Source organism: Lepidochelys olivacea (assembly GCF_965140295.1).
Source record: "Lepidochelys olivacea isolate rLepOli2 genome assembly, chromosome: 1".
Classification (NCBI taxonomy): domain Eukaryota; kingdom Metazoa; phylum Chordata; order Testudines; family Cheloniidae; genus Lepidochelys; species Lepidochelys olivacea.
In genome coordinates, this window is record NC_140411.1 from 326,438,212 (window position 1) to 326,466,082 (window position 27,871).

General features: G+C 40.8%; 1 protein-coding gene across 2 annotated transcripts in view; it reads left to right on the forward strand.

The window, feature by feature from the left end:
* The window catches only part of COG5 (component of oligomeric golgi complex 5), a 301,746-nt gene that overhangs the window by 242,357 nt on the left and 31,518 nt on the right, over positions 1 to 27,871 (forward strand). For both annotated transcript variants that reach the window (XM_084641140.1, XM_084641141.1), the window contains exons 13-15: positions 948 to 1,109; positions 2,806 to 2,905; positions 26,883 to 26,993. In XM_084641140.1, coding sequence (XP_084497266.1) covers positions 948 to 1,109; positions 2,806 to 2,905; positions 26,883 to 26,993 — 373 coding nt within the window. The remainder of the gene's footprint in view (positions 1 to 947; positions 1,110 to 2,805; positions 2,906 to 26,882; positions 26,994 to 27,871) is intronic.

A 27,871-nucleotide genomic window follows, 5' to 3' on the forward strand; every position in this document is an offset into this window, starting at 1 on the left:
GGAATGATTAAAAGTCGCCATTTGCCTATTTGGTGTGAATGCAATTACTATAGTGTCTTTCTGTATTTTGTGGTACCACAATCACTACAGAGTGGCAGATACTCAGTTCCTAATGATTCTCACCATATCTGTTTTACATCCTAGAATGTACATGATTTACATGTTAAATATGGAGACGATTAGGTTTGACACTGGTGAATAAATCTATTCTGACTTATGAGCAATAGGATAAATATGTAGGATAAGATTTTTAAAAGTGCTGTGCATGGGCTTACCTATACTCCGATTGAAGTAACGGGAGTTTTACCGTTGACTTCAGTGAAAGCAAGTAAGGTCAGTGCTAAGTCCCTTGGAAAATCCCACCCGGCACATTGATCCTATTGTTCCTAAGTATAAAAGTCATAATTCCACTGGTAGAGTTTACGTAGTAGCTACTATTGAATCATTTTCACTAATAGGAATTGTAATGATGGAAGTATATTAAATGTAGTTTTAAAATTTAATATTGAAGCCAGCACAAAAATGGTCCTTTCCCCTGGTGTTTTATATAGGTAGCTCCATGTCAGAGGAGAATTTTTTAGCATGCTCTGGGTGGGGCTCAGGCCATCTGTTATGAGATATGTGACGTCAGAAAAAGGCTCTGATCCCACTTTTGGAACACTTTCCTTATGTTTTTAATGTTGCATATCTCAAGAATAACTTGGTTTAGGGACGCCAAAGTTGTTTCATACAATAGGCCTCATGGGGAGCTAGTGCACAGAGCTGTGTTGAACTATGTAGGGACGCTAACTGAACAGTTATTTACATCAAGGGAAAAAGTATCTTCTGGGTGCTATATATAGCTCTCTGGCTCCTGCAGAGTTTATAAGCTCTAGAGGAGTCCCAGCCTCAACTTGCTACTATATATTTCAACTTTAGAAAATGATAATGCTGTTTTATGCCCACAGTTCAGAAAAAGCCTTGAAAGACTCATTACAACCTTATGAAGCTGCTTATTTGTCAAAGTCATTATCTCGACTCTTTGACCCCATCAACCTTGTATTTCCCCCTGGGGGTCGGAATCCTCCTTCCACTGATGAACTGGACAGCATCATTAAAACTATAGCAAGGTAAGTGGTTATAATATATTGCAACATGTAATCTGCACCATGTCTTTTTATTTTCTATATTAAAATTGTGGAAATGAAACTTCATTAACAGTAAATGTTTGATTTCCCTTTAATTATAGAAGTTATTAGCACTGAAATTAAATCAAGGTTCAACTGTTGATTCTTGTTGTGCAGGAGTAATTCTGAAATATTCATATGTGGTCTGCTGTCTGCAAGCATGCACATAAGTAATTTTACTCACATGATTGTGCTTAAAATCCAGTAAGAAAGAGCAATTTTAAATCTAGTGTAAATGTGTTACAACTAAATTATTCTGAATATACGAAAGGGAAGATATTTGCTTGGCTATAAACTAAATCTCTGATTAAAACAATCTGTTGCATAAAGAATGAAATAACAAGAATAGTAAATGAAGAGGAATATCCCAGTTAGAAAAAGTAAACTGAAATGTTTAAATCACAAATGGAACATTTTCATTAATCCCTGATTTCAGTGTTTTAGTCTATTTAGCAAGGACTGGTCCAAACAGTCCAAATAGGTAGCATTCTATGTAATTTACTGGATGTGTTAATATTGTGAAAAATGCTGAACTCTTACAGCTCTTGTTGTCTTCAGTCGGAATTACAAGGGCTCATCTCATTTTAGGATTTGGACGAGTGATAATCAGACTTCAGGAGCCAAATTAGCAATCAACGTTACCCAAAAGAGCCACAGTAAATCACACAGTGTTTTAAATTAATGTGGTGCAGAGAGCCACAGGAAACACATTAAAGAGCCACTTGCGGCTCCCGAGCCTCTGACTCAGTATCGCTGGTTTGGACTGTATTGCACATATTTATGGCCCTGATGCCCCATCTTGCAGAGGAAGTAGGATAACTTCACAAAGGACAGGAAAACTGAGTTGTCTAGCTAGTGAAGTTTAGGGCCCTGTGAAGTTCTCTAAGGGTGAGGCTTCCCAATTCTGTGAATCTTCACATCTCCCCAATGCTTGGAGGATTACCTCTGGCAACATGACCCATAGGGGGATAATGCTGCTTGGATAGCTATCTCTATCCTTGCCCTCAAATTTCTGCAGAGCTCCTTGTAGATGGAACCCTAGCAGATGGATTTCTGTGGGATTCCGGGAGGGTGAGGGAAATAGTGCTGAGGAGTCAGCGCTCATCCTCCTACAGGGATTCCCCAGGAAGTGATTTGGACCATAATTTCTTGTTGTTTTCTTCAGTTTGTTGTCTTCCATCTATTTTGGGGTCCCTTGTACTGCATATTGTGCTTACAGTAAAGCCTATTAGTTGTGACAAACAAAGACCGCACCTTGGAATCTCTGCATAGTTTACTCTCAGCCTCATCTGTGAATGGCTCTGTGCTTGCCTCTACCAAATTCTGCTTGCCAAGTAATGCATTGAAGTCAATATTTTGAACCCAATGGGAATTGTATCATTTTAGCATACATGCTGCAGTACCGAATTTACTCACTGTGAGTTCTTTCTTAGCATCAGAATGGGAAGTGATACACTCTGCTCATAAAATTCCTGAATAGACTTGTTAAACTGTGAATTGAACCATTGTGCCTCATAGAGTTTTGGTTGTATATACTATTCTCCTCCAACTGACATGCCATGTTACTAGTTATTAATAGTTCATTTGTTACAATCTGGACTATTTAGTTTTAATTAGGATCTATCTCCTTTTTTTCTAGCGAGTTAAATGTGGCTGCTGTGGACCCAAACCTCAGTTTAGCTGTTTCAAAAAACGTGGCAAAGACCATACAACTATATGGTGTAAAATCTGAGCAGCTTGTAAGTAATTTTTCAATTTCTAAATAATGTTTTTAAAGATACAGTGGTTTCTTTTTGTCACAGATTTATTAAAATAACGGCACTGGAATCCTAGTACATAAAACTATTGAATGCACTTTCCATTGTATTGAATGCATTTTGAGTTAAATTCTGCTCTTGGTTACACCCATGCAGACCCATCGACTGCAGTGGGATTTGTGTGTATGTAAGTCAAAGCAGAACTTGCCCTGTTGACTATAAACTGAAATGTCAGGATTTTAGTTGTTTTGCAGTGGAATTAAAATTTAGTGTAATGGCTACTAACACTTGATGGTCTGTCTGTTAAATAATACCTCTTATTTGTTGTATTTAAATCCTAGTACATGCAAATAAAATTTTCAGTTTGGGACCCTTATTTGGATCAAAATTCAGGCATATTTTTCACAAGTGTGCATTTAAATGGTGCTCAATTTTGAGCTTGGTTATTGTCATGTCACACATTCCTGACTATTTGCCATGCACTGCTACCTAGTGTGAAATTGGACAGCAGTAGAGCAGCAAGAAACCAACATTTGGAAGTATAGTGATTGGAATTGTAAGAGGAACCATTTTGTTTTTTTAAATATATGTACAATTTTCCCATGAGTTCTGATGTCAGTGTTTTCATACTTTTGTTGCAAACATCAGTTTAAATTTTAAAAAACCTTCTTCCTGCAATAGGAAAACTTTTTATACACAATGTAAGTGGCTGTTTTGGTTACTTACATGTGTTAGTGAGGTATTTTCTTAAACAGCTCTAGTTCTGTAGGCAGATCAGATTTCACTGAAATTCAAGTACTGCACTGTAATGTTCATTCAGTGACAGAAACTTGATAGTGGATGCCTGCTGATACAGTTACACAGCAATTTACTATAAAATACCTCTGCTATTAGGGTTCTGTTTACCTTTCAGGCATGTACCATACTTGAATGGGCTGTAAAAAATTGAAAAGCATTGGTAAATATTTTGGTTGCCAAGTGACCATTTCTACTGAATGCTTTACATCAGGGTTTTCCAAAATGTGGGCTGGGCAACCTCAAGGAGACTGAAGGGTATGGTAGGGAATTGGTCCATGGCAGGTCATGCAGAAAAGCTAACATTTTGAAAATAATTAATACCCTTAAATGATTTTTTAAATTGATACACAACATAAAGCCCTATAATGGGGCCTCCCTTTAGAGCCACTATGTTCTGATTTTATAACTCCAGCTAGACTGTCAGTGCATATTAGTGCAAGAAGTAGGTTGCTATAGCCTTTGAAAATAAAACAGCAAACTTGTACCTCTGTATGTGTGCTTGGATTTACCTGTTACAATACAGCACAAGCCACATTAACAATATCACTTACTTTGTACAACACAAAATACCTGTGCCCACATGTCAATGATCTGGACACCAGACATGTCAGCTGCAAATGGGCACCGTGCCTCCTAAGAGAATATTTCACGCTACCCAGTCTTTGTTGGAGCTCATTTCTGGCTGAGTTATTCAGAAAGATGGATCATTTCGTGCCTAGTAAAGCAGCATGTTGTTCCAAAGACAACTCAAAAAGGAAAAAAAGAAAATGCAAAAGTATGATAATGTGTGGCTTTACATCAATTGGTTTGAAACCACACTGTGTTCTGAAGTGCTAGGTGAGAGAGCATGAAGCCTTCAACTTTGTTGCTTTATTTAGCAACTGAGCATCCATCATGGGAAGATAAATCCGAGGAGTTTTGGGGGAACAAACTTGAAACCTTGAAAAATCAAGAGATCTGATTTACTCAAACTGGCAGTATGAGAGAATACTTATGTCCGTCGGGCCTATTTTCTAGTATTTCTACAAACCATGCAACACTGTAAATCGTATACTATACAACTACAGAAAAATCTTATTTTTGCCTACTCAGTATTCATATTATCAAAACTTCTAGGACCTGAAGCAGCTACCAGATGGCAAACAGTGCCTCTGTCAAATAACACTGATTCACTTCACACTAGAGTTATGGCTGAGAATGTCTGAAAGCAACAGATTTCCAAACCCAAGATAAACGACTACTTAGCATTTCAGCTTGATGAGTTAGCTGAGGTGCTGCACAGGTTCTAGTGTGTGTGAAGTATGATTCTGATGGTTCTATTGAAAAATTTCTCTCTTGCAAAGGTGCATTAGAACTAGAGCTGTTCAGAGGATGGAAATTCTGTTTTATAAAGGATTTTGAGATTTTGAAATATGGTTTAATTCCAAATTGAAACAAACCCCAAAAATGTCAAAGTTCTTCAAAAGAAAATTCAGTAAAAAAAATTGTTTTGGATTGATCATAACATTTTGTTTCAATTTTGAGTTGATTTTATGTTGTTATAGATATGAGAGAGAGCAGGTGGCCAGAACTGAATATCATATTCCTGGTGAAGGTGTTATGTTTTTCTGTCATTCTCTATACATTCTGATGTTTTGTTTGCTTTTTTTAACACAACTGCTGCTCACTGAGCAGAGTTTTTTAATTAAGATGCTCTCTCACTAGCAAATGTGAAAAATCAGGATGGGGGTGGGGGTTAAAAGGCACTTACATAAGACAAAGCCTTGAATATCCAGACTATATGAAATTGGGACATCTGGTCACCCTATTTCTCACTGATGCTCTGAGTTTGTACATTTAGTTTAGAAACTAGCAATGCATGTAGCTAATTCAGATTTTGGTGTATTTGTCAACACTGCATTTCATTTTCCATTGTGTTTCCCATTCACCTAGTGCTGTGACGTCTCTCTGAAGTTCCTAACTGTTCTTTTATTAGTAATAGTAGCAATATCTAATTTTGATTAATCTAAATAATTTTGTCTGCAGAAAATTTTTCCAGCATTCTGGTCATTCTTTTCTAGATCATTAATAAATATATGAAACAGTACCTAGCATGAATCTAGTATAGAACCTTTGAGCTCCCAGTGTTACCCTTTTGCCATGTTGAAAATTGACCCTTTTAGTCTTACTCTTAGTTTTCTGTTTCATAGCCAATTTCTAATCTATGACATCAGGTGGCTCCTTAATTTCCTTAATAGCCTCTTGTGAAGGACTTTGCAAAAGACTGAAAGACTAAATAAATTGTCAACTGGTTTGCCTTTATTAACTATTACATTGGCATGCTATTAAATTAGAAAGGCATGTTTTTTTCTTTATAGAGGCCATGCTGGCTTCTCTTATTCTCTGTGATGGGAGTGTCCAACTTAAGGCCCGCGGGCTGTATATGGCCCACCAGAGCATTTCAGAAGGCCTGTGACCTGCTTCAACACAGTATATTAACGGCCATTTCATTAGCATTTTGTTGTCATGTTTATATCATTTTAGTTTACACACATGTGTAAACAGACAATATTGTACATAGAAACAGCTTAGCTAAATACATACAAAACAAGCTGAACTTAAAATATAAATCAATTCAGGTGACTTTAAATCTTATTAAAATATGTAGAATCTGTTTGGCCCACATGAGGTTGTGCTTAGATTTATGTGGCCTTCCTGTGTAATAAGGTTGGGCACCACTGCTCTATCGTGTCCTTTGCGAAGCAATTAAAGGAGTGAACTTCACTAAATTCTTGACTCTTTGCTTTGTTCTGTGTTGACATGGGTTTCCTTCACTAGCAATTCCTTGTGAGGTGTCTCACATGAGATAAAGTACTAACTTGACTCTGAATTAAGAGCAGAAGTACAGATTTGTAGAGTGATCATCCTTCTTCACTTGCTAATACCTTTGATAATTCATGTTGGGCGGCTCACTTAGTCAGCCTGGCTGACATCATTGGTTTCCAAAAAGATCTGAACTCTTCTCTCCAGAGCTGGAAATAGGAATTTTCTGTCTGCGCACGATAGAGTAGGAAAGTAAATCAGAAAAGTTGGTAGTTGTATTTCCTGAGCACAGAGAGGAAACTTTTAGTCATTTCCTGTTGTTTTAGACTTCACGGAACTGAGGAGCTGGTTGGCAACCATCAGGGACTCATAAATCTGTATCACAGGGAATTTCAGAACCACCTATGAAATTACTTCTTGCAGACCCACAGAAGGGAAAGAGGTGGCTCACCAACCTCTTCGTAAGATGCCATAGAGCTGGTAGCAATAACTGCGCTTTTCTAAGACACAGTGACAGGCCTTTCCAGCGACATGTCCCGGTCATGACTTTCCCTAGCCAGGAGCTTAACTTTTGGCTATCTCTGAAGGTGGAGGCAAACCCAGCTTTAGGAGCAGAAGCCTTGAAAGTTCTCATCCCACTTTGTCCTTAAATCTCTGCAAGTCAGGTTTCTCTTTGCTGCTTGTGAAAAAATGAAAGTGTCACAATCACCTGCTGATTGAAGCTGAAGCAAAAGTGTATTTTTCCAGTTCAACCTCCCGGGGCGCAATTTTCACCAACAAGTCGGCTCATCTACTGCACTGAATTTTGAATGGATTTAAAATGTTGCGATTCCTTTATAATTAAAGTTCCGTTTTGGTCTGATTGCAGTTAGACATGTTTCTTGTGTTCATGGTTCGAACTAGAGGTCTTGGGAAGAGAGGGTGGTGAAACATTTGTCCCTGAAAAGGCCAAAAGCTTGTACGTTTTGGAAACCCTGGTCTAAATTCATACCATTGTCAGTATACATGTTAGATAATGCAGAAAAATAAATTCCAAGATCCAAAGATTTTTAGAGAAATTAGATTGAAAAGACCTGTTGGGTTATCTTGTCTGTCCCCTTCCCAGTGCAGGATTATTGCCTAGAGTATTTTTAGATTTTTTTTCTTCATTCTTCCTTCATTTTGAGTGATGATTTCAGTTAGCTCACAGTTTGTGAGTGGTAATGTAAGTACTGTATGTTCTTTTACTTTGGTGCTATTTCTGTTCAGCTGTGCATGTGGGTGGATTAAAATACACTAACACACCCACCCTTTGCACATAGATAAAATGTGTTGTACTGTGAGCATGAAAGTTCAGTTGCCGAGAGAAGATGTGGTTCTCATGCCTTTTGAACCCAGGGACCTCTTTCAATTATTTTTTTTCCAAAGTCACAATCATCCTGTCAGGCATTGGTATTAATTTAAATCAGAATCCCACTGTTACACCTTCTATCTTATTGTCATTGCTATGGAGGCTCTGGCTTGCTGCCTCCTCCCTCTTCCCCCCTCCCCCTCCCGCACAAGACTTAACAGGCAGGTACAAATTGGCCTGGTGTCTTTTGACCAATGAACAAACAAATAGAATAATTTGCAGAGGCAGAGTTGTAAAAATCAACTCACCCACTTGATTTTCTTGGCAGGTCGAGAGAATTATGCTATCAACTTCTGCAGGATCTAATTTCTCTGATACTTCTCACTTCTCACATTGGCAAAATGTGTCTGTCTTGTCTATGGCAAGGCTATGCAATAAAACTGATCTGCGCTGTTGCTCTGATGTTAGTGCATGTCTTTGAACTCTGTTACTTAAGAATCTGTGAAGCAATAAAACCTTGTGACTGCTTCACTTGCTTCAGGACTTCACTTGCTATCATAGCCAATGCCCAAATGTGGGGCACAATGTTTGTCAAAGAAAGGCCCAGAATGAGGGGCACAAACAAATTATTCATGTGGGAAACTTAATATGCTGCGGGATTCCATCCTTCAGTATAAAATTCTTTCTATAACCTCAGTTTAGTAGTTCTTTATTTCTGGTGTAAACGGTAAATGTGAGGGAGATGCTAAGTTTCTGTGGAACATATACAATATTGGAACCAGGACTGGCTCTAGGCACCAGCAAAGCAAGCATGTGCTTGGGGTGGCACAATTCCAGGGGCAGCATTCTGGCCACCCTTTTTTTTTTTTTGCTTGGGGCGGCAAAAAAGAGCCGGCACTTATTGGAGCTAAAAGCAACATCACTGAAAATGAGGGATATTTCAGAGGTATGCTCCCTCTATGTAACTTTCCTTCTGTATCCCTTGTCAGCCATAAGTGACTGAGCCACGATTTTCAGCCAACCTATCTAACACAAGTGCATAGTTGAGACCCAGGAAAGAGCACAGATTATACACTCTGGGGTGGTGGTGAGTACTTGGCAACTCAAAATGTTGTTGGATTGATAGCATAGGTACCTTGAATAGTAAGTCTGTTCCATTGGTTTCCTTAATCCAATACATTGTTATGCCAATACAGTTTATGTAGCATTGGATGCTAGTGCACTTTAATGCCTCCTTTAATTTAATGTCCTATTTTTAGTGAGTTTAATATCCAGATGGACAGATATTCCTCAGCCATCTGTCTATCATTTAAGGTATTTTTAGACTGCCCATCGCTGTAGTATCTCAACTCCAAATACGTTATTTACAGTTAACAAGAATATGTAATTCAAAGGGAATTCCACGATTGCCATTCTTGAATGAAGTCTTCATTTACCCACAGAACAGGTTTGGCTCAGTGTATTTTCCTGCCGTTGCATTTCAGTATTTCTCTAGAGAGACCAGTTCTTGGAGTGAGGAGTATATCTTGTCTCAAAGTCATTCTATCACTGGTCTCCTTACTGAGACTGCCAGTAAGATTGCCAGTTAGAGAAACACATTGTGGTGGTTTTACTAAGTGGATACCTGTCCATTAGGAACAAAACTGAGACAATCATTTTATCTCACCTAGTCTACAGACTTGTACTATATTTGAACTTGATGGGCAGGTGAAAAGCTCTGTGTTTCCCTTAGGTAATGCCTTGAACTACAAATGTGGTCTTTAATATTGTTGCAAATTATTAAGCCCTTGCTGCCAGTAACAGTGATTTTTTTTTCAATTTCCCATTTTTAACAGGTATGTAGCATTAACGCCTTGTTCTTAAATGTCTTTGACCTACTGGCCAGCATTCAGAACCGGTCGTAACAAATTATTTTCTTCCTTTAAGCTTGAGGAGGATATGGACATTTTTATACATTTCCAGAAAATATCTTTTCAACTTTTAAATTTACTGCAAAAAAGCTGATCTTGTCTCAAAGTATGGTTTAAAAAAAAAAAACAACCGGAAAGTAATTACTGAGCATCAATGGAGAAGCCACCTTCCTGCATATCCACCCATCCATTGTCAGAAACTTTTGTGATAATTAGCATCTGATTCTTCATCTCAGTCTTGAGTCAAATAGTTGGTAGTCACAAGGTGTGGTATATGCCTCTGGTTAATGTAATTTAGAAAATTCTCATTTTTGGTAATTATGGTAATTACTATAATTTGGTAATTATGGCTTCATTGATCTTCCACAGAGGGTGAGAGCCAATAAAATGGCCTCTGTTATTCCTTTTTGTTTTAAATTTTTAAACGTAATCTAGAATGATCGCTGCTTTTACTTATTGTGTAAGTATCATTTCATAGAAGAGATTAAGGGAAGAAAATGCTAAAAAGCCAATGTGGAATGCAAAAATAACAATTACTTCAGCTTAAACTCTGAACCGAGAAAGCAACACCATCTTTAAATGGAATTTCACAATGTCATTTGTAAAGGAAAAAGTGTGTGACATGATGAATCAAGGGAATGAAGAGCTAAATATGTGCAGTGGATTATTTTGTTCACAGCCAGAATGCAAGAAGTATTTATACAGAATCTACAATGATGAAAGAACCATGACTGACCCAGAGTTTGTAATGGAAGATTGTGGCTCAGCCACTAAGATTATTAAGGAGAGCAAAAATGTAAAAGGAAAGGGTGATTTAAAAAGAAAATGTTGAGAATAAAAAAGACCCTGGTACAAGTGATTGGCTTTCAGACTATTCAGTTATGTAACTTCTTAGAAAACAGGATATATGGAAATAAGAGCTTTTTTGAGCCCTTAACTTTAGGTTCAGCAGGATTTTGCTGTTTAGGAAGACATAGGGCAGAAAGTTTCTAGCTTAATAGGTGCCCCCTGTTACTTCCCCCTTTTCTGTCAAACAGTTTGAGAAAAAAACAAAAACTAACAAGACTAGTGAAACTGAAAACTGTTGTTGTAGGGGGACCACAATTCTTTTTTCTCCTTTGGGAAATGAAAAAAAGTCTAAGGCCTTGTCTGCACTATCAAGGGTTTACCAGTATAGCTATATCAGCAAACACCTCTAGTGGAGATGTAGCTTGTATTGGCAAAAGAGTTCTTGCTCATTCAGCCCATCAGCTGGTATAGAAGCGGCTACAGCTTCACAGCCCCTTCACTGGGGTTTTAGAGACACTACAGCTGTGGGTCTCAGAACACATCCTTGGCCTATCACTAAACCTCTTATATGCATTGGGGCTGTTGTGGGACAGCCTAGAGCACCCTTTCACAGGTAGCAGAGGGTTCACAGGCTTCCTTGTGCCAGATGATCAGTCCACACCAATCTCATTTGACAACAAGTCTAAAGAAAAGCAAAGGGTCTGGTAAGGCCCTCTATACCCTGGGTTATTGACACCTTGATGCAGTTACAGAGGCTACTTTAGAACATCAACTTTTACATAAACATTGCATCTGTGTTTTTAAAAATGGTCTCTGATTTTGCACCTGGAGTTTTACATTAACAAACATTTGTGCGCACAAATTTGTGAGTGCTAATGATGTAATGGACACATAACTATCTGATTGTTCCTTTTGTGCCCGTTTCCAGTTGTGAACTGTAGGTGGAGGTCCCTTTAAATTTTGAACTATTGGATGTATTTCAGTTAACTTACTGTTTTATGATGTTTTTATCTTTTACACATTTGCTTGTACTGTGCTGATTTCTTGACATCCTAGAATATAGATGTGGCTTGAAATAGGCCTATAATAATTACCTTTAAGTACCCATAGGGTAGTCTGTAAGATTTCAGAGTATGTTCATAGACTGTTCTATTAATAGACATTGGCCATTTTTTTGGATCTGGAATGTTTTTCTCTTGATTCAGGTGGGAGCAGATAAGTTTGATCCTGTATAAAAAGTGCTGTTATTTCCTAGGTGTCATCAGAATGTGATGGTACTTGCAAGGCTTATTCATTACTTCTTCATATTTCAGTTGAGTTGTGGAGCATTTATAGAATCCATGTTTGTGCTGATAACCAGTTTAAGCTATCAGTACTTATTCATAAGCTTATGCAATGCAATAATGACGTAAGGTAATATCTTTCTGCACAAAAAGTGAAGATCCATAGTGTCAGAAAAATTACTGGTTTTAGAATGGTCCTTTTGCTGGAGCAAATTTTATGAGCCCATCAGAGACATTATTTGTAATAAGAACAGGCGTACTTGTCGCACCTTAGAGACTAACAAATTTATTTAGAGCATAAGCTTTCATGGGTTACAGCCCATTTCATAAATTGCATAGAATGGAACATATAGTAAGAAGATATATGTATACATACAGTGAAGGTGGAAGTTGCCATACAAACTGTAAGAGGCTAATTAATTAAGATGAGCTATTATCAGCAGAAGAAAAAAACTTTTGTTGTGATAATCAGGATGGCCCATTTAGACAGTTGAGCCATCTTGATTATCACGACAAGTTTTTTTCTCCTGCTGATAATAGCTCATCTTAATTAATTAGCCTCTTACAGTTTGTATGGCAACTTCCACCTTCTCTGTATGTGTGTGTATATATATATATATATATATATATATCTTCTTACTTTATGTTCCATTCTATGCATCCAATGAAGTGGACTGTAGCCCACGAAAGCTTAAGCTCTAATAAATTTGTTAGTCTCTAAGGTGCCACAAGTACTCCTGTTCTTTTTGTGGATACAGACTAACACAGCTGCTACTCTGAAACCTTTATTTGTAATAGAAATATTGCTAGACCCTTAACATAATGACATAAGATAAATTTCTGGTTGTCACTTTTATTATGTGGTCTTATGAAAGTTAAACCGTGTCTTGTATTGTGTGGTATTGAATTAAATGGAATCATGCTTTTTTCAGTTTAAGGATGAATCATTATTCAGGACCTCTTCCAACAATGAGATTTGTCTGACAGTTCTAGGCAAATGTGTCGAGTCCTCTTGTCTCACAATATTCGACAGTGAACTGTTGGAATGTAGAATGAAATTTAATGAACTTGCAAACAGTCCAAAACAATAATAAAAGTGACATTTCTGGGGAGGCTTCAACTGGTCAGTGATTGTGCCTCAAGCCAACAGTACCATGAGGCACTATTCTCCCTTCACCCCCAACTTTTGTCTGAGATGTAATTTTTTTAGAGTCCATACTGTCTATTATAAGTAATTGGAAGACATGACTGTCATTGAAAAACATGCATCTATGCTATTTAAATGGTAAAACACACAAACATGAATTCAATATTTGTCACATTAAAAGGATTAAATAATGCAGGCTCAACTATCATGCACAGGCAAGCTATTTGACACTAAAATAATGTCATAAAGATTATTAATTTAGCAAAATATTAAAAGCTAAAGATAGCAGTGGGCCTAAATTGGAAGTAATTAGAGGTACATTAGGAAAGAGTAATTAGTCATACTGGGTAAAATTTTCACAAGTGCCTATGTGATAAGTGACTTCAGAGCCCAAGGTTTTGTGCTCCTAAGTAACTTCAGGTGCTTTTGAAAAATTTACTCACATCTTGTATGTTTTCATATGAATTTGCAGTGATTTAGAAAGAGAGATTAGGAGATAAATATTCATATATTTCCTTCATGTTTTCCTGTGCTATCTGGATCATGATTTGCATGACAAATGTGGAATATTTTTTGACACTCTTTGCTAAAATACAGAAAAGGTGTAACTAGGCATTAAACATCATGGAGTACTATGTACTATATTTTATCTTGCTGGTAGAGTGGACTAAAAATTATACTTTAAATCTAGCATCTAGTTTTGATAACAGGTAGAAAAACAGCATGATTACACAATGCTTGTAGCATTTCATATTATGTGGTTTCATTGGTTTCATATCAAGTTAAACTCTATGATTCATATTGAATTTAAATAAGTAAATTTAATTAAATGTGTATCACTTTATTTCAGAGGCTTTGGAGTTTTCATTATTTTGGAATAGCTCTCACCAGATATCAAGTTAGAGTTTAACAATGTAAAGCTTATTTGCTAATTCAGTTTAAAAATGGTAATTGAAGTACTATAAACTGAATTAATGCATGACTGAATCAATAGTCATTTAAAAAGACAGATGGTAATTAAATAAATTGCTTATGCTTTTTATGTGTCGGTGGAATTCACCCCACTGTAGTGGTCCTGCTTAAAGGCTTTCTGTGTCTTGTAACCCTCTGTGGGATTGATTGAGCAGCCATGTAGAGGCTCTCTGCACTTCCTCTGCCTTGTGAAGGTTGGTTCTAAATAGTCCAGTGTGCGGGAAACCAGTAGAGGCAGGCTGGAGGCAATTCACCTGTGGGAATAGTGTATCACAACAGGATTCATCCTTCAGTGATTAACTTGGCAGGTATGAAGAATTCATTAGATGGCTTTAGTCAAAAGTATCAGCATCAACACAAATTGTCTCTGAAGTCCTCCACAGCTTTCTCCATTTTGGTTCAATGGGGTAAACCTCAGACTGTCAAAACACCAAATGCAAGGGCCAAGATTTTCAATTGTGACTAGTGAATTTGAGTGCCTCAGTTTTTGGGTGCCCCTTATTTTCCAGATATCTTACAGGTGCTGACTTTCAGAGGGTGGGTGCCAAGCATCTTACGAAAATCAGGGTCTCTTCCATGTGTCTCATTTGGGCACCCAAAACCACTAGATACTACTAAATATTTTGTCCAAGAGGTTTTGTTCCAGGGCAAGCAAACAGCTGGAGTTGGAGAGGAATATTTTCTTTTTCCATTAGAGGAAGGCTGCAATCTGCCTTCCTTTAACGTCTTTAGGACTGGAGGAAATGAACGATAAATTGAGAAAAAGCTCAGGTGATTTTAAATGGTCCAGTGTGACTCTTGTCAGTGCGGTATTCAGATCTATTAGCCATGTACAAGAAATCCACTTTCTTCCATTAATTTCAGATCTCTCATCTCAAAAGGAGCGCTGGATTCCCTATCAGTATCTTGAGGTTTCTGAGTCAGTGGAAAATAAATGTTTTCATTTTTTATGAAAGGGTAAAAAAGTTTCTTCTGGAATCCAGACCTTCTACAAGAGAGTCCTATGTGGTGAAGTAGAAACTTATACTGTAGTTTTACATTGTTAGGAGAAATCTGAGACTTGTTCTGTTCTCCATATCTTAGAATATAGGTGGTTTCTGAAAGATTCAGGGTTATCTTTGTCATCGATATATTCATATAGCATCTATTGTTATTTATGGATTTGAGGCTGTTGGATCTCTTCTCATTCTTTCGTTATGAGCTCTTTTAAAAAAAATTAGATGTGTAAAACTTATTCTCACCTGTCTGGATCCTCATAAACCTTTGGCATTTGAATTTAACTTTTAGCTTTTAAAACTCTGGGAGATTACCTACTCTTTTCGCTAATGGTTCTTTTTGTGGCCAGAACATCAGCTGGGAGAAAGAGTGAGTTGCAGGTGCTTATGGCCAGTTCTATTTATACTGTATTCCACAAAGTTAATATGATTTTAAAACCTCACATAAAATTTTTGCTTTCAGTGGCAGCAGATTTTTCTTATAAATAGATAAACTGATGTCAATAAACTCTTTATTCTTGCCAGGTGTGGTGAAATTACACAGGTCAGATGATAAAAGGGCATCTTTTGCAAGCACTAAACCTAATTGTAAATCTTCCCAATTATTTATAGCTTATGGGGAGAAATTGAAGGACCTAGCCCTGTTGAATCAGAAGCTCTTTGAATGGATTGTGTTTTATAATAACTTATTATGATCAAGCAGAAGTACAAGTACCAGATGGATTAAGTGCATTCTATAAGAGCATGACCATCAGGAATGTGTCTATTCTTGAAAAATATCAGACAAACAATTGGAGTTCAAGTCATGCTTTCACAGACTATTATGCTCTTGATCCTAGAGCTAGATCAGATGCTCCGCTGGGAGGGCACTGCTTCAGTCTTAGTTTGATTAAGCTCTCTTCAGCACTCCTCCTAGATTATGATGCTACTAGGTAGTCCTTTAAAAGAGGGGATTTGCAGAGGTAGGTTATGATGGAGAAGGAAAGTAAATGGAGTTCTGTAAAAATACCATCTGTGGAAGATACTTGCTTCAAGGTCTTAGCTCTTTAGTACGAGACTGACCATGCCTCCTTGGTCAGGTTTTTTGACCCTTGAGGGCAGTGGTAGCAAGACAGAATGCAAACTAGGCCCCCCCCCGCCTCCCCCCCGACTCACCATCAAACATGGTAGGGACTATTATTCACTTGAAATTCAAGTTGAACAAAGTCCTAAACTCTTGAAAAGTCTTATGAGAAGGCTGACTTTTCCTACAGAAAAAGTCCAAATTAATTAGCATTTAGTATAGTGCCAGATGGAGAACTCAAGACTCCACCCATTTAGTAAACTAAATTCTATTTTCATTACTACCTGTAAAAAGCAAGAAATCAATTTTAAAAACCCCATAGGACATACCATTATAGAATATCAGGGTTGGAAGGGACTTCAGGAGGTCATCTAGTCCAACCCTCTGCTCAAAGCAGGACCAATCACCAATTTTTGGCCCCAGACCCTAAATGGCCCCCTCAGGGACTGAATTTACAACCCTGGGTTTAGCAGGCCAATGCTCAAACCACTGAGCTATCCCTACCCTCCCCCCATATGACAACATAATGCAATTCTGTAAGTTCCTGCATTGTACTACAGAACCTACCAAAATGCAGATTTACATTTCATTCAGTTTGCAACATTTCATTCATTATCAGTTACAGGAAACTAAGTCTCAAATTAGGCAAAAGTTTCTTATTGCATTACTCAAGTACAACATTAAAATGTAAAAAGTTATTCTGAATCAGTTATTCTGTCTTTTCTTGCACAGGTTGCAGGGTCTTTCAGATTACAACTTTGTCTATTTGTGTATTTAAAGAATTCTTGGCTGGATACTAAGAATGAAAGTCTTACATGTTACTCCAACTAGGTTTTTAGTACTTAATGATTGTGGGGTCATACTTATCTTCTGTCCAAAGGTAGTCTCAGGAATAAGGTAAGGCATTTAGCTGGAGATGTAGGGCTGGATCCACTGCTTATGTTTGGATTGACTTGGTTTGTGTCCCCAGCCTGGTCCCAGGTACTGGTGTATGGCTTTCCCTGTCTGGATGCAGACCTGGGCTCCACATAGGAACTGGTAGATCCCCTCAGATGTCTTAAAGTACAGAGTGCCTTTCTGTGACTTCTTTAGTGAATGGCAGATTTACCCAGTACTGAGTTGTCAGCCCTCAACTTCTGCTGAATAAGGTCTGAGAAAAAACTTTTCACTTCCAGCCTAGCTTTCTCTCTGAATATTTTTGTGACTACATATTGGCTAGCACAGTTGCTGGACTCTCACCTGTTAATTTCAATCTCACACTCATTCACATTTTGTTTCCCCTCTGTTTCTTCTAGGAATCTTTAATTGTCTCCTTCAAGAAGCCTTCTGCCCCAGCTGTATGAACACTAGCTCTTCTTTTCCCAAAACTGTTATGTTGTTCAGAACAGATTTGGGTCATATGACAAGACACTCACTTTTTCAGTTAGAATCATAGAATCATAGAATATCAGAGTTGGAAGGGACCTCTGGAGGTCATCTAGTACAACCCCCTGCCCAGAGCAGGACCAATCCCCAACTAAATCATCCCAGCCAGGGCTTTGTCAAGCCTGACCTTAAAAACTTCTAAGGAAGGGGATTCCACCACCTCCCTAGGTAATGCATTCCAGTGTTTCACCACCCTCCTTGTGAAAAAGTTTTTCCTAATATCCAACCTAAGTCTCCCCCACTGCAACTTGAGAACATTACTCCTTGTCCTGTCATCTGCTATCACTGAGAGTAGTCTAGATCCATCCTCTTTGGATCCACCTTTCAGGTAGTTAAAAGCAGCTATCAAATCCACCCCTCATTCTTCTCTTCCGTAGATGAAACAATCCCAGTTCCCTCAGCCTCTCCTCATAAGTCATGTGTTCCAGACCCCTAATCATTTTTGTTGCCCTTCGCTGGACTCTCTCCAATTTGTCCACATCCTTCTTATAGTGTGGGGCCCAAAACTGGACACAGTACTCCAGACGAGGCCTCACCATTGTCGAATAGAGAGGAATGATCATGTCCCTCGATCCGCTGGCAGTGCCCCTACTTATACATCCCAAAATGCCATTGGCCTTCTTGGCAACAAGGGCAAACTATTGACTCATATCCAGCTTCTCGTCCACTGTCACCCCTAGGACCTTCTCTGCAGAACTGCTGTCTAGCCATTCGGTCCCTAGTCTGTAGCGATGTATTGGATTCTTCCGTCCTAAGTGCAGGACTCGGCACTTGTCGTAGTTGAACCTCATCAGATTTCTTTTGGCCCAATCCTCCAATTTGTCTAGGTCCCTCTATTAGGAACATTCTGATCAGTATACTCTTTATTTTTTCCAAGACAAGATCAGACTCTGTTAAAACCAACTCAGGCCATCCCAAGGTCGTACTAATTTCAGCTAGCACTGCTAAAATCATTTCCCCAGTTTTAACATTCTTTCACTAGTGTTGTTCATATTAGCATACTACACCACAAACTACGAGCATAAATGCTGCTTTCTAAATGTTCTAGCAAGTTCCTTCTTGACCATGATGGGAAAGGTGCTCCTCTTGTTGGTCATTGCCCATTGTTCTGCATCTGAGCACTGCTTCTCATGTTTCCTTTAGGTTCCCTTTTAAACCTTACCCTCCAGTTTTGTCCCACATGACTGTACCATATATTATAGCTATTGTCTTAGGCACTTTCGACTTTTTGGTATCTCCTTTGTTTTGGCAACTGTTTTTTCTCAGAGCTCTGATGCCTGTTTCAACACAAATAGTTTCAGGTAGCCAAAAAGATGGGAAGGCTCTAGCACAGCCTAGATCTTAGGGAATGGAATCAATATCTGATCAAAGACGAGTTCCACATGGTTGCCCTGGTGGAAGCATCACGTCTGTCCTAGAGGAAGGCAACAGGCAAAACACTTTGGACCTTGCAGGCACTTACCTGGAAAATAGTCTCATGTGTATCTAAGATGTGTTGAAGAGGAACAGCACTATCAAAGTCATCTCCTGCTCTTTGGTCTGGCATCTGCTCCACGTGTTTTCTTGACATGCTTGGTGGTGGTAATAATGGCCTACCTGCATAGCATGGTAGTGAATGTGTTTCTCTAGATAAATAAAGTGGCTGATTGAGGACATCATCCCAGAAGGTTTCAGAAAATCAATCTGTGTGACCACAAGCGTGTTGGAGTCATGATAAACAACCCAAAGTCCCAACGTATCCAGCAACAAATGGAGTATGTAGAAGCCCCGCTAGACACAGATCAACCTTCAAAGCCTTCCTGCCTCAGGACAGGATCCTAGGAATCACCAGTGCGGCAGCAAGGATAGAAAAGAGACAGCAGCTGACAGTTCATACCAAGCTACAAATGTTGGGGCTTATGTCCAATGGATCTTAGTTGTCTTGTAGCATGTCTTCCTAAAGGCAGCTTCAGTGAACCCAGTACAGCTTGGCTTCAAATGTTATTCACTGTGGTAAAGATTTACCAGCTCAGTTCTTCAAACAACTGATAGTAGTTTACAATCTACAAGGGCTCAGCAAATCTTTCTATTGAAATCAAGTTGATTATTTGAAAGAACTAAAAAAAAAATGAATAATTTTGGAAAAATATTGTTTTAAAGCGTTTTTTGTTGATGTCTGTCTAGTTGTGTACAACAGTTCCTGAGTGCACGAGTTGCATGTTCCTGCAGAAAGGTTATTTTTCCTGTATCAGTTCCCTAAAGTTAGGTTCTTTCATCAAGAGCTGAGGCGCCGTTGCCATGTGGTTTCAAAATGTATAAAAGCCAAACTTCATCAAGTAGAGAAAATTTTATCTATCTGTGTGTCCAATTTTAAAGTTACTTCAAAAGACTCAGCTGATCCTCCAGCAAGCAAAGCTGTATGGGGCAAGTCTAATAACAACTGACTGAAAAAATGCGTTCAGTGGAAGGTTTGTTGTTCTTCCCAGATTAGCTGCATTTCCTGCCTTGTTAATGATGATTAAGCACTAAGTGCCTGGTAAATGTCTAAACCGTAACCTCAGCACACTGATTTACCACCTTTAACTCAACACAAGTCTGTTTTGTTATTAATATGTGAAAATGTTGGTGTCAGAGTAAAATTCTTAAAATCAATCAGGTCTCTTGAAGTTGAAATATCAGGGAGTGAGATGGAAGTGAACCCAGATTACATGGTTGCTCTCATCAGGAAAGAAAAGAACTGCCGACATATGAGGCACCAAGTTTATCTCTGCTAGTCTGAGGATAGGTTTTGGAGGCCAGACTATTTCTGAGGCATTTGGAGAAGGAACTTTTTTTCTCTTTGAAAAGATGTGAGAAACCTCAGTTGAGATGGACTCTTAATTCTGGAGAACTTGGATTGAACTGATTTTGTTGCAAGAAATGATACTGGATAGGGACTCAAAACCGACTAGTTTGTAATGCTATATCACTACATACTTGCATGTGAATGAAAAGTTGCCTAAAATTAATATTTGTAGGATGTTAGTTAAATACTGGCTAATTTAGTCATACCATGTGTCGTCGTGTAGGTCACCTCCCTCACACCCCCTTATGGCTTGCCTCAGTCTCTCCTTCATAAGACTTAAACTCCACCCAAACTCTTTGCATATTTAGCAACTTAGAACCCTGGGGCTGGATTTTTTAGTATCACAAAATATTCAAATAAAAGTTCTCAAATCCCCATTTAGTCCATACCCCCAGACTTCTTGCTGGGGGTCTTCCAGGCCTTCTCTGGCTGGAGCTGTTTCCCTGAAAACTCAAGGTTCCCTGCTAGAGACTACTTACTCCCATCAGCCATTGACTGTGCTTGTTCTTCTTCAAGTGCTTGCTGATGTCTATTCCATTGTAGGTGTGTGTGCTCGCCACATGCACCTGTGCCAGAAGTTTTCCCCTCAATGATATCCTTAGGGGACCGGCTCTGGCGCCTTCTGGAGTGGCGCATGTATGCCGCGGTATAACGGGCACTGCTGGCTTCCCCCCACTCTCAGTTCCTTTTTACTGCCAGTGATGATGCTGGAATGTCTTCTTGCTTCGGCAAGCTGCTTTCCTACTTTGTCACAGTAGTGGTTTGATTGTATATAGTTTTTTTAAGTAATTTAGTTAATAGTTCCCTTAGTGTTAGTAGAAAATAGTTAGATAGTCCCCATATGGGACTTAGCCTTGGAATGGGGCATGCCCTGGTTCCCAGGCTTCAAACCTTGTAACTGCTGCAAAAAGTCCATGCCAGTCAGCGACCCCCATAGAAGCTGTTTGAAATGCTTGGGGGAAGCCCACATGAGTGACAAGTGTCGCATTTGTAAAAGCTTCAGGCCACGTACCAAGAAGGCCTGAAGGCACCAGCCTCAGAGCCAGGAGTTCCGACCCTGCGCCAAGCACAGCGGCCTTGATGTGGAGTATGCTGCCAGCACCGATATCCAACCAGTGCTGATGCTTATCCCTGGTACCGGCTAAGAAGCAGAGAAAGGGCCAGTAGGGGATGTTCTCTTGGAACCCGTAAAGCAAAGGAGAGAGCTGGAGGACAGCAAAGACCTGCACGGGGCAGCTCTTCGCCTCCAGTTGGTAGCCAGGCTCCAGTGGCAGATAAGCTGTCAAGCCTGGCTTGAAACCCGCCCACCACCCTGGGTAGTGGCCGAGACACTCAGCAGCTGGCAGTGCCGTCTACACCAGAGTCCTTTCAGGATGCTAGGGACATATTGTCCCTTCTGGAGCCGCCCACCCCAGCCTCGGAGGTGCCCTGTTCGAGGGGCAAGCCTGCCATGGGACCCTTCTGATGGTGTCCATCAGTGTGGTACCATTCCCTGCTCTGGGGAGTGCCCCAAAAGCGCTCACCCGAGCAGCACCACTAACCCCTGGATACGGGTTCATTTATCTGCCAGAGTTCCCAGCGTCGGTCTCTGGACTCTAGGCAGCGCTCTTTGGGCTCGTGGCATTGAACGTTGGTGGTTGGGCGCAGACCTGCGGAGGTGCGCCGGTCCCCAGAGCCTCGTGCAGGGAGCATCCAAGCTGGTCTCCCAGTTCAAGGCACCATTCCAGAGGATCCAAATGTCAGTCCCCGGAGCCCCATCACAGGCCACTGGAGCGCCGGTACGGATCGCCGTGAATGTGTCAATGGTCTCCAAGACGTTGATCTCTCGCTCCCCGTCTACAGAGCGGCAATGCTGTCTAAGTGCGAGGTGTAGATTACTGGGATATCGTCGAAGATCTGCCGAGTGCTGTCACAGGTCACCGGAGCCGCGGCACTGAGAGCCATCATCCCCAGTGCACAAGGGAGTGGCAAAAATTACTACGGCCCTGTGGCAAAAACCCTCCTCCCTGCCCCCAATCACCAAATGGGCAGAAAGAAAATACATTGTTCCTGCTAAAGGATATGAGGATTTGTATACCCACTCTGCCCCAAGCTCGTTTGTGGTGTCCGCAGCCAGTGAGCACGATAGGCAGGGTCAACCAGGTTCAACACCAAAAAATAAGGAGGCGAAGAGGCTCGATCTATTTGGTCAAAACATTTATTCTACTTCAAACCTCCAACTGTGGGTGGCCAACCATCCAGCCCTGCTCAGCTTATATGACTTCAAAATATAGCAGTTGATGGCTAAGTTTGCTGATTCTCTGCCGGAGGAGCCCAGGAAAGAATTCCTGGCTATCCTCGACAAGGGCATGGCGGTGGCCAGAGCAAGCCCTCCAGGCGGCCTTGGCTGCTGTGGACTCTGCAACCCAGACCATGGCTTCGGCCATTTTGTTGAGGTGGTGGTGGTCTGACCCAGCGATGGTACTGGAAGGTGTGCAGTTCGCAAGCCTGCAACCCAGGGTCTCACTAATATCGGATGAGTCTGGTCTCGGGTGGGGGCACATCTGGGCACACTGAGCACACAGGGCCTATGGTCCAGGGAGGAGCTCGCACTTCATATAAACTTCAGGGAGCTGAGGGCCATTTGGCTGGCTTGCATGGGGTTCCTTCCCGACCTCTCCGGTCGGGTGATGCAGGTGCTAATGGACAACACGGCCTCCAGATTCTACGGCAACAGACAAGGAGGAGGCAGGTCATCAGCCCTGTGCCAGGAGGCCCTCTGTCTGTGGGACTTCTGCATCCAGCATGCGATCCACCTCACCTTCCTGGTGTCAGGAACACACAGGCAGATCGTCTCAGCAGGTCCTTCTTCTCTCATCACGAGTGGTCTCTTCACTTGGAGGTAGTCAGAATGCTTTTCCTGAGGGTGGACTCCCCGAGTGGACATGTTCACCACCAGACAGAACAGGAAGTGTCACGTGTTCTGCTCCCTGCAAGGCCTTGGCGCAGAGGCTTACTTTCCGATGCCTTTCTCCTGTCCTGGTCTGGGAACCTGCTTTACGCCTTCGCACCTATTCCACTAATCAGCAAGGTCCTCTTCAAGATCATGAGGAACAAGGCCTGGGTCATCATGATTGCCCAGCTTGGCCACACCAACATAGGTTCGGCATGCTCATGGACCTGGCCATAGTGCCCCCGCAGAAGCTTCCCATCCTCCCAGACCTGCTGTCAAAGGACCATGGTCAGCTACTGCACCCAAACCTTGCATCACTCCATCTCAAGGCTTGGATGCTGCTGGCTGAACCTGGAGGAGTTGGCCTACTCTAGCCAGGTGCAACAGGTTTTCCTGGAGAGCAGAAAGCCCTCGACAAGTGCCACTTACCCGGCAAAGTGGAAGCAGTTCTCTTGCTGGGTAGTGGAGCGGAATATCTCCCTGATCCAGTCGTTGCTGCAGTGCATTCTAGATTACCTGCTTCACCTAAAGCATCAGGGTCTCGCCCTTTCCTCAGTCAAGGTTCACCTGGCAGCCATATCGGCCTTCCACCCTCGAATCCAGGGTAGGTCATTTTTTTCATATGACATAACGGCTAGGTTTCTGAAAGGCCTTGAAAGACTGTTTCCACCAGTCTGGGACCTGGTTCCTCAATGGGACCTCAACCTGATCCTTTCCAGGCTCACGGGCCCACCATTTGAGCCTATGGCTTTGTGTTCCCTTTCCCACCTGTCATGGAAGGTCGCATTCCTTGTAGCCATTACCTCAGCAAGGCGAGTCTCTGAGATTAGAGCTCTTACTTCAGAGCCCCCATACACGGTGTTCTACAAGCTTTCCTGCTGAAGGTGGTGTCGCACTTCCACGTCAACCAGGACGTTTTTCTTCACGTGTTACATCTGAAGCCTCACACAAATAACGAGGAGAGGAGCCTGCATACTCTGGAAGTTAGGCGGGTGTTGGCTTTCTACTTAAAGTACACCAACTCCTTCTGCAGGTTGACTCAACTCTTTGTTGCGGTAGCCGACAGGATGAAAGGTCTTCTTCCAGTGTCCTCTCAGAGAATTTCAGCTTGGATCACCACCTGCATCTGCACTTGCTACAAGTTAGCACAGGCTGTGCCTCCTCCAATAGTGAGGGCTCATTTGACAAAGTTGCAAGCATCTTTAACAGCTTTCCTGGCACAGGTCCCTATCCAGGATGTACGCAGCGCTGCGACATGGTCCTCAGTGCACAGGTTCACGAATCATTATTCTGTCACTCAGCAGGCCAGAGATGATGTTGGTTTTGGCAGAGCTGTGTTGCAATCGACATGTCCATGAACTCTTACCTGCCTCCAGTGGTACTGCTTTGGGAGTCACCTACAATGGAATGGACATGAGCAAGCACTCGAAGAAAAGACAATTATCTTTTTCGTAACTGGTGTTCTTCGAGATGTGTTGCTTATGTGTATTCCATGATCCATCCTCCTTCCCCATTGTCGAAGTGTCTGGCAAGAAGGAACTGAGGGTGGGGGGAGCTGTTAGCACCCCTTATACCACAGCATACGTGCGCCACTCCAGAGGGTGCCAAAGCCGGTCCCTTATGGATACCACTGAGGGAAAAACTTCCGGCACTGGTGCATTGGGGAGCACACACACATACAATGGAAAGGACATGAGCAACGCATCTCGAAGAACCCCAGTTACGAAAAAAGTAACTGTCTCTTTCTCTCTGAGCATCCCTCTCTCTCTGCAGCTTCCTGCTGCCCTTTGTAGGGGAAACAGGTGAACCATGTTCAAGTGTGACTATTTCCTAACTAGGGTTGGCTGGCCCCTGGCCTTAAAGAGGCAAGTCAACCTGTTACACCATGCATTTGCTATTTTGATGTTTATGTTGCGTTCTCAAATCCTTAGAAGAACTATGAGTTAAAGCAATATTCTTTCATTAATGAAGATTTATTGTTATATCATTTTAAGAAGTGTTCTCTTGTTATGCTTGTGCTGGATGTTTTCAGAATGTTTTTTAAATTTTTACTCATGTATATATTTTTGACTGTCTACTTTCCGAGCAGCTATGAGTAGGTTGTTTGAATAGATTTCAGTAAAGGTCACTTACTGTTTGTTCTGGGGTTTTAATGCCTTCTTGCTGGAGGATCTTAAGCGTTGGGCTTATTTCTCTGGGACTTTAATTGAGTATAAACTTATGCCTTGGAATATATGTAGGTGATAACAATCATAGCTCAGTGAAGTTTTGTATTAATAGTATTCCTGCTGTAATTGCTTGGCACTTTTTTTTAAGATTCACTCAATCAACCTAAACCAGTATAGTTCTTTTAACAGAACGTTGTGTTTCTGCACCTTACTGGGTGTATAAGAAAATTTCTAGTTATGTTTCCAAATTTGACTTTATTTTAAATAGTAAACATTCCCTGTGATATCCTTATGGGACCATAGTTAAATGGTCATATGTCTGATACTTGTATTTTATGATTTCAGCATCATTTGTATGACCAAGAAAACGTCGCTCGTGTAATTTAAATGTGAAAGGACAGTGTTCTCTATTTTGGAGTAAATTTCGATTTTGGTCTATGGTGATTTGTGCAAGGACTCCCTTTAATGTTAGGAATAGCACATGATAACTTCTCTGTAGCAGCGCGCAGCTGGCCCTCCTGGCTCCTGCCTCGATTATGCTCAGCTAAAGTCGCTCATAGACCCTGGGGTTCAGGAACCACTGGTGCTTTTCTTTACAAGTTTGTGCTCCCACCACCTTCTCACCATAGAGCATACACAGCTCTGGGTTCCTTGTGTCTGAACCTGGGAGGGAAGGACTTTCTCCCTGCCTGCACTCCTCCCTCCCACCACCCTGGCTTCCTTCTTCCCAGCCTCTTATATAGCCCTGGGCTAATTGGGCTGGCAACTGGCTCTCATTCCCCAATTAGGGCAGGTTCTTTCCAGCCAGCTCCACTTTATTCACTTAAATGGGGCTGGCATGGCAAGGGGCTGATTCTGCAGTCCTTCTGCTCAGCACCCTGTCACACTCTCCTGTTCTTTTTGTTTGGTTTGATTTGTGTTTTTTTGTAATTCATCAGATTTATATTTCTTTATTTGAACTACTAATGTGTATGTAATTCTAAAAGCGTATTTTACAACAAAAATCTGCATTTGAAGGGAGAAGCTTGGCTAGTGGTCAGAGTAGGGAACTGGGAGACCGGATACCAGCATTCTATTTGCTGTTTTGCCACTTACAGTGTACCTTTGACAAGTCACTCTAATTACTGTCTGAGATTATGGAGGTGGGCAAACTGCTGAGACCTTGTGTCTCCAAGTGGATTGGTTTGGCTGCACCTGTTGGAGGATCAGAGGAAGGAGATAGCCCTTGCTCCCTGCTTGTATGAGTCTTCTGGGACCTGGGGCTGAGTGAGTGTGTGTGTGTGTGTGTGTGTGTGTGTGAGTGTGTGTGTGTGTTATATGTCTGCATTTATATGTCATGGGTTAAATGGAAGATATTGTCTTCTACAAATGAAATACTACTTCATCTGCTGTAAATAGTAAAGACTACACTCAGCTTAACTAATTTTACTTTTTAGGTCTCACTTCATTTCAAGAGAAAAGAGTTGACTTTCTGATAATACTATTTTTAAAATCACTTGCTTATTTATTTACTTAATTCAGCTGTCCACACAAGGAGATGCCAGCCAAGTGATTGGACCCCTTACAGAAGGACAGAGAAGGAATGTGGCTGTAGTGAATTCACTGTACAGGCTACACCAATCAGTGCTGAAGGTAAGTTTTTAGCGATACTTAACTTCTTGCCATTAATTTTGATTACGTTCTTTGCTTTTTCTTAGACTTAGTCAGCCTTGCATTGATGAGAATTCATACAAATACATTTTCAAGATTATTTGAAACATAGAAACAGCATAGAACAAAGTTTGTGATTTGTGTGTAAATGAGGCTTGTGTTATAACTAGTGAATACTGTTTGGTGGATTAGCATAGGTCTGCTTTTCATCATACATTTTTTGCCTTGTCTGTGTATTATGTATCATTTTACCTGTGACGTGGTAAATTAGGAAACTGTCAAAGAACTGGATAGAATATAGATTTTTCTCTTGAATTTAGGTGACTAAACTATCAACTGAGTTTGCTGTGATAATTAATAAAAAAACAGTTTGGTTTTCAGTGACATAGAACAATATTTAGAATGGAACAAATGTTCCAAAACCCTCCTACGCAAAAAGGCTAAGGGGCTAGGACCTGCGAGATGGGAGAGGCCAAGAGTTTGGGCTGCAGACCAAACCTGAATACCGCAATTGAACAGCCTCTTAGCTCTAGCCCCACGGGTGTCTAATTGCAGTGTAGACATACCCAATAAAGTTTACTGACACAGTGCTGACTATGGTTACACAGTCAGTATAAACCAGAACAAACTGCATTCACCATTGTATCTGCTCAACGTGATAAAATCTTGGTCTGAATAGACACATGATCATGAATGCCTGACTGCGGACGCTGACTTGAGAAAAAAAAAATAATAAAAAGGTTCAAAAAGCATATAAAACCTGTATGGGTTTTGCAAACAGGTGTAGATTAACTCTGATGTAATGAATCTAGCGTGCTTTGGTATTAGAGCGAGATCTGATGTGATTCATTCTTAACTGT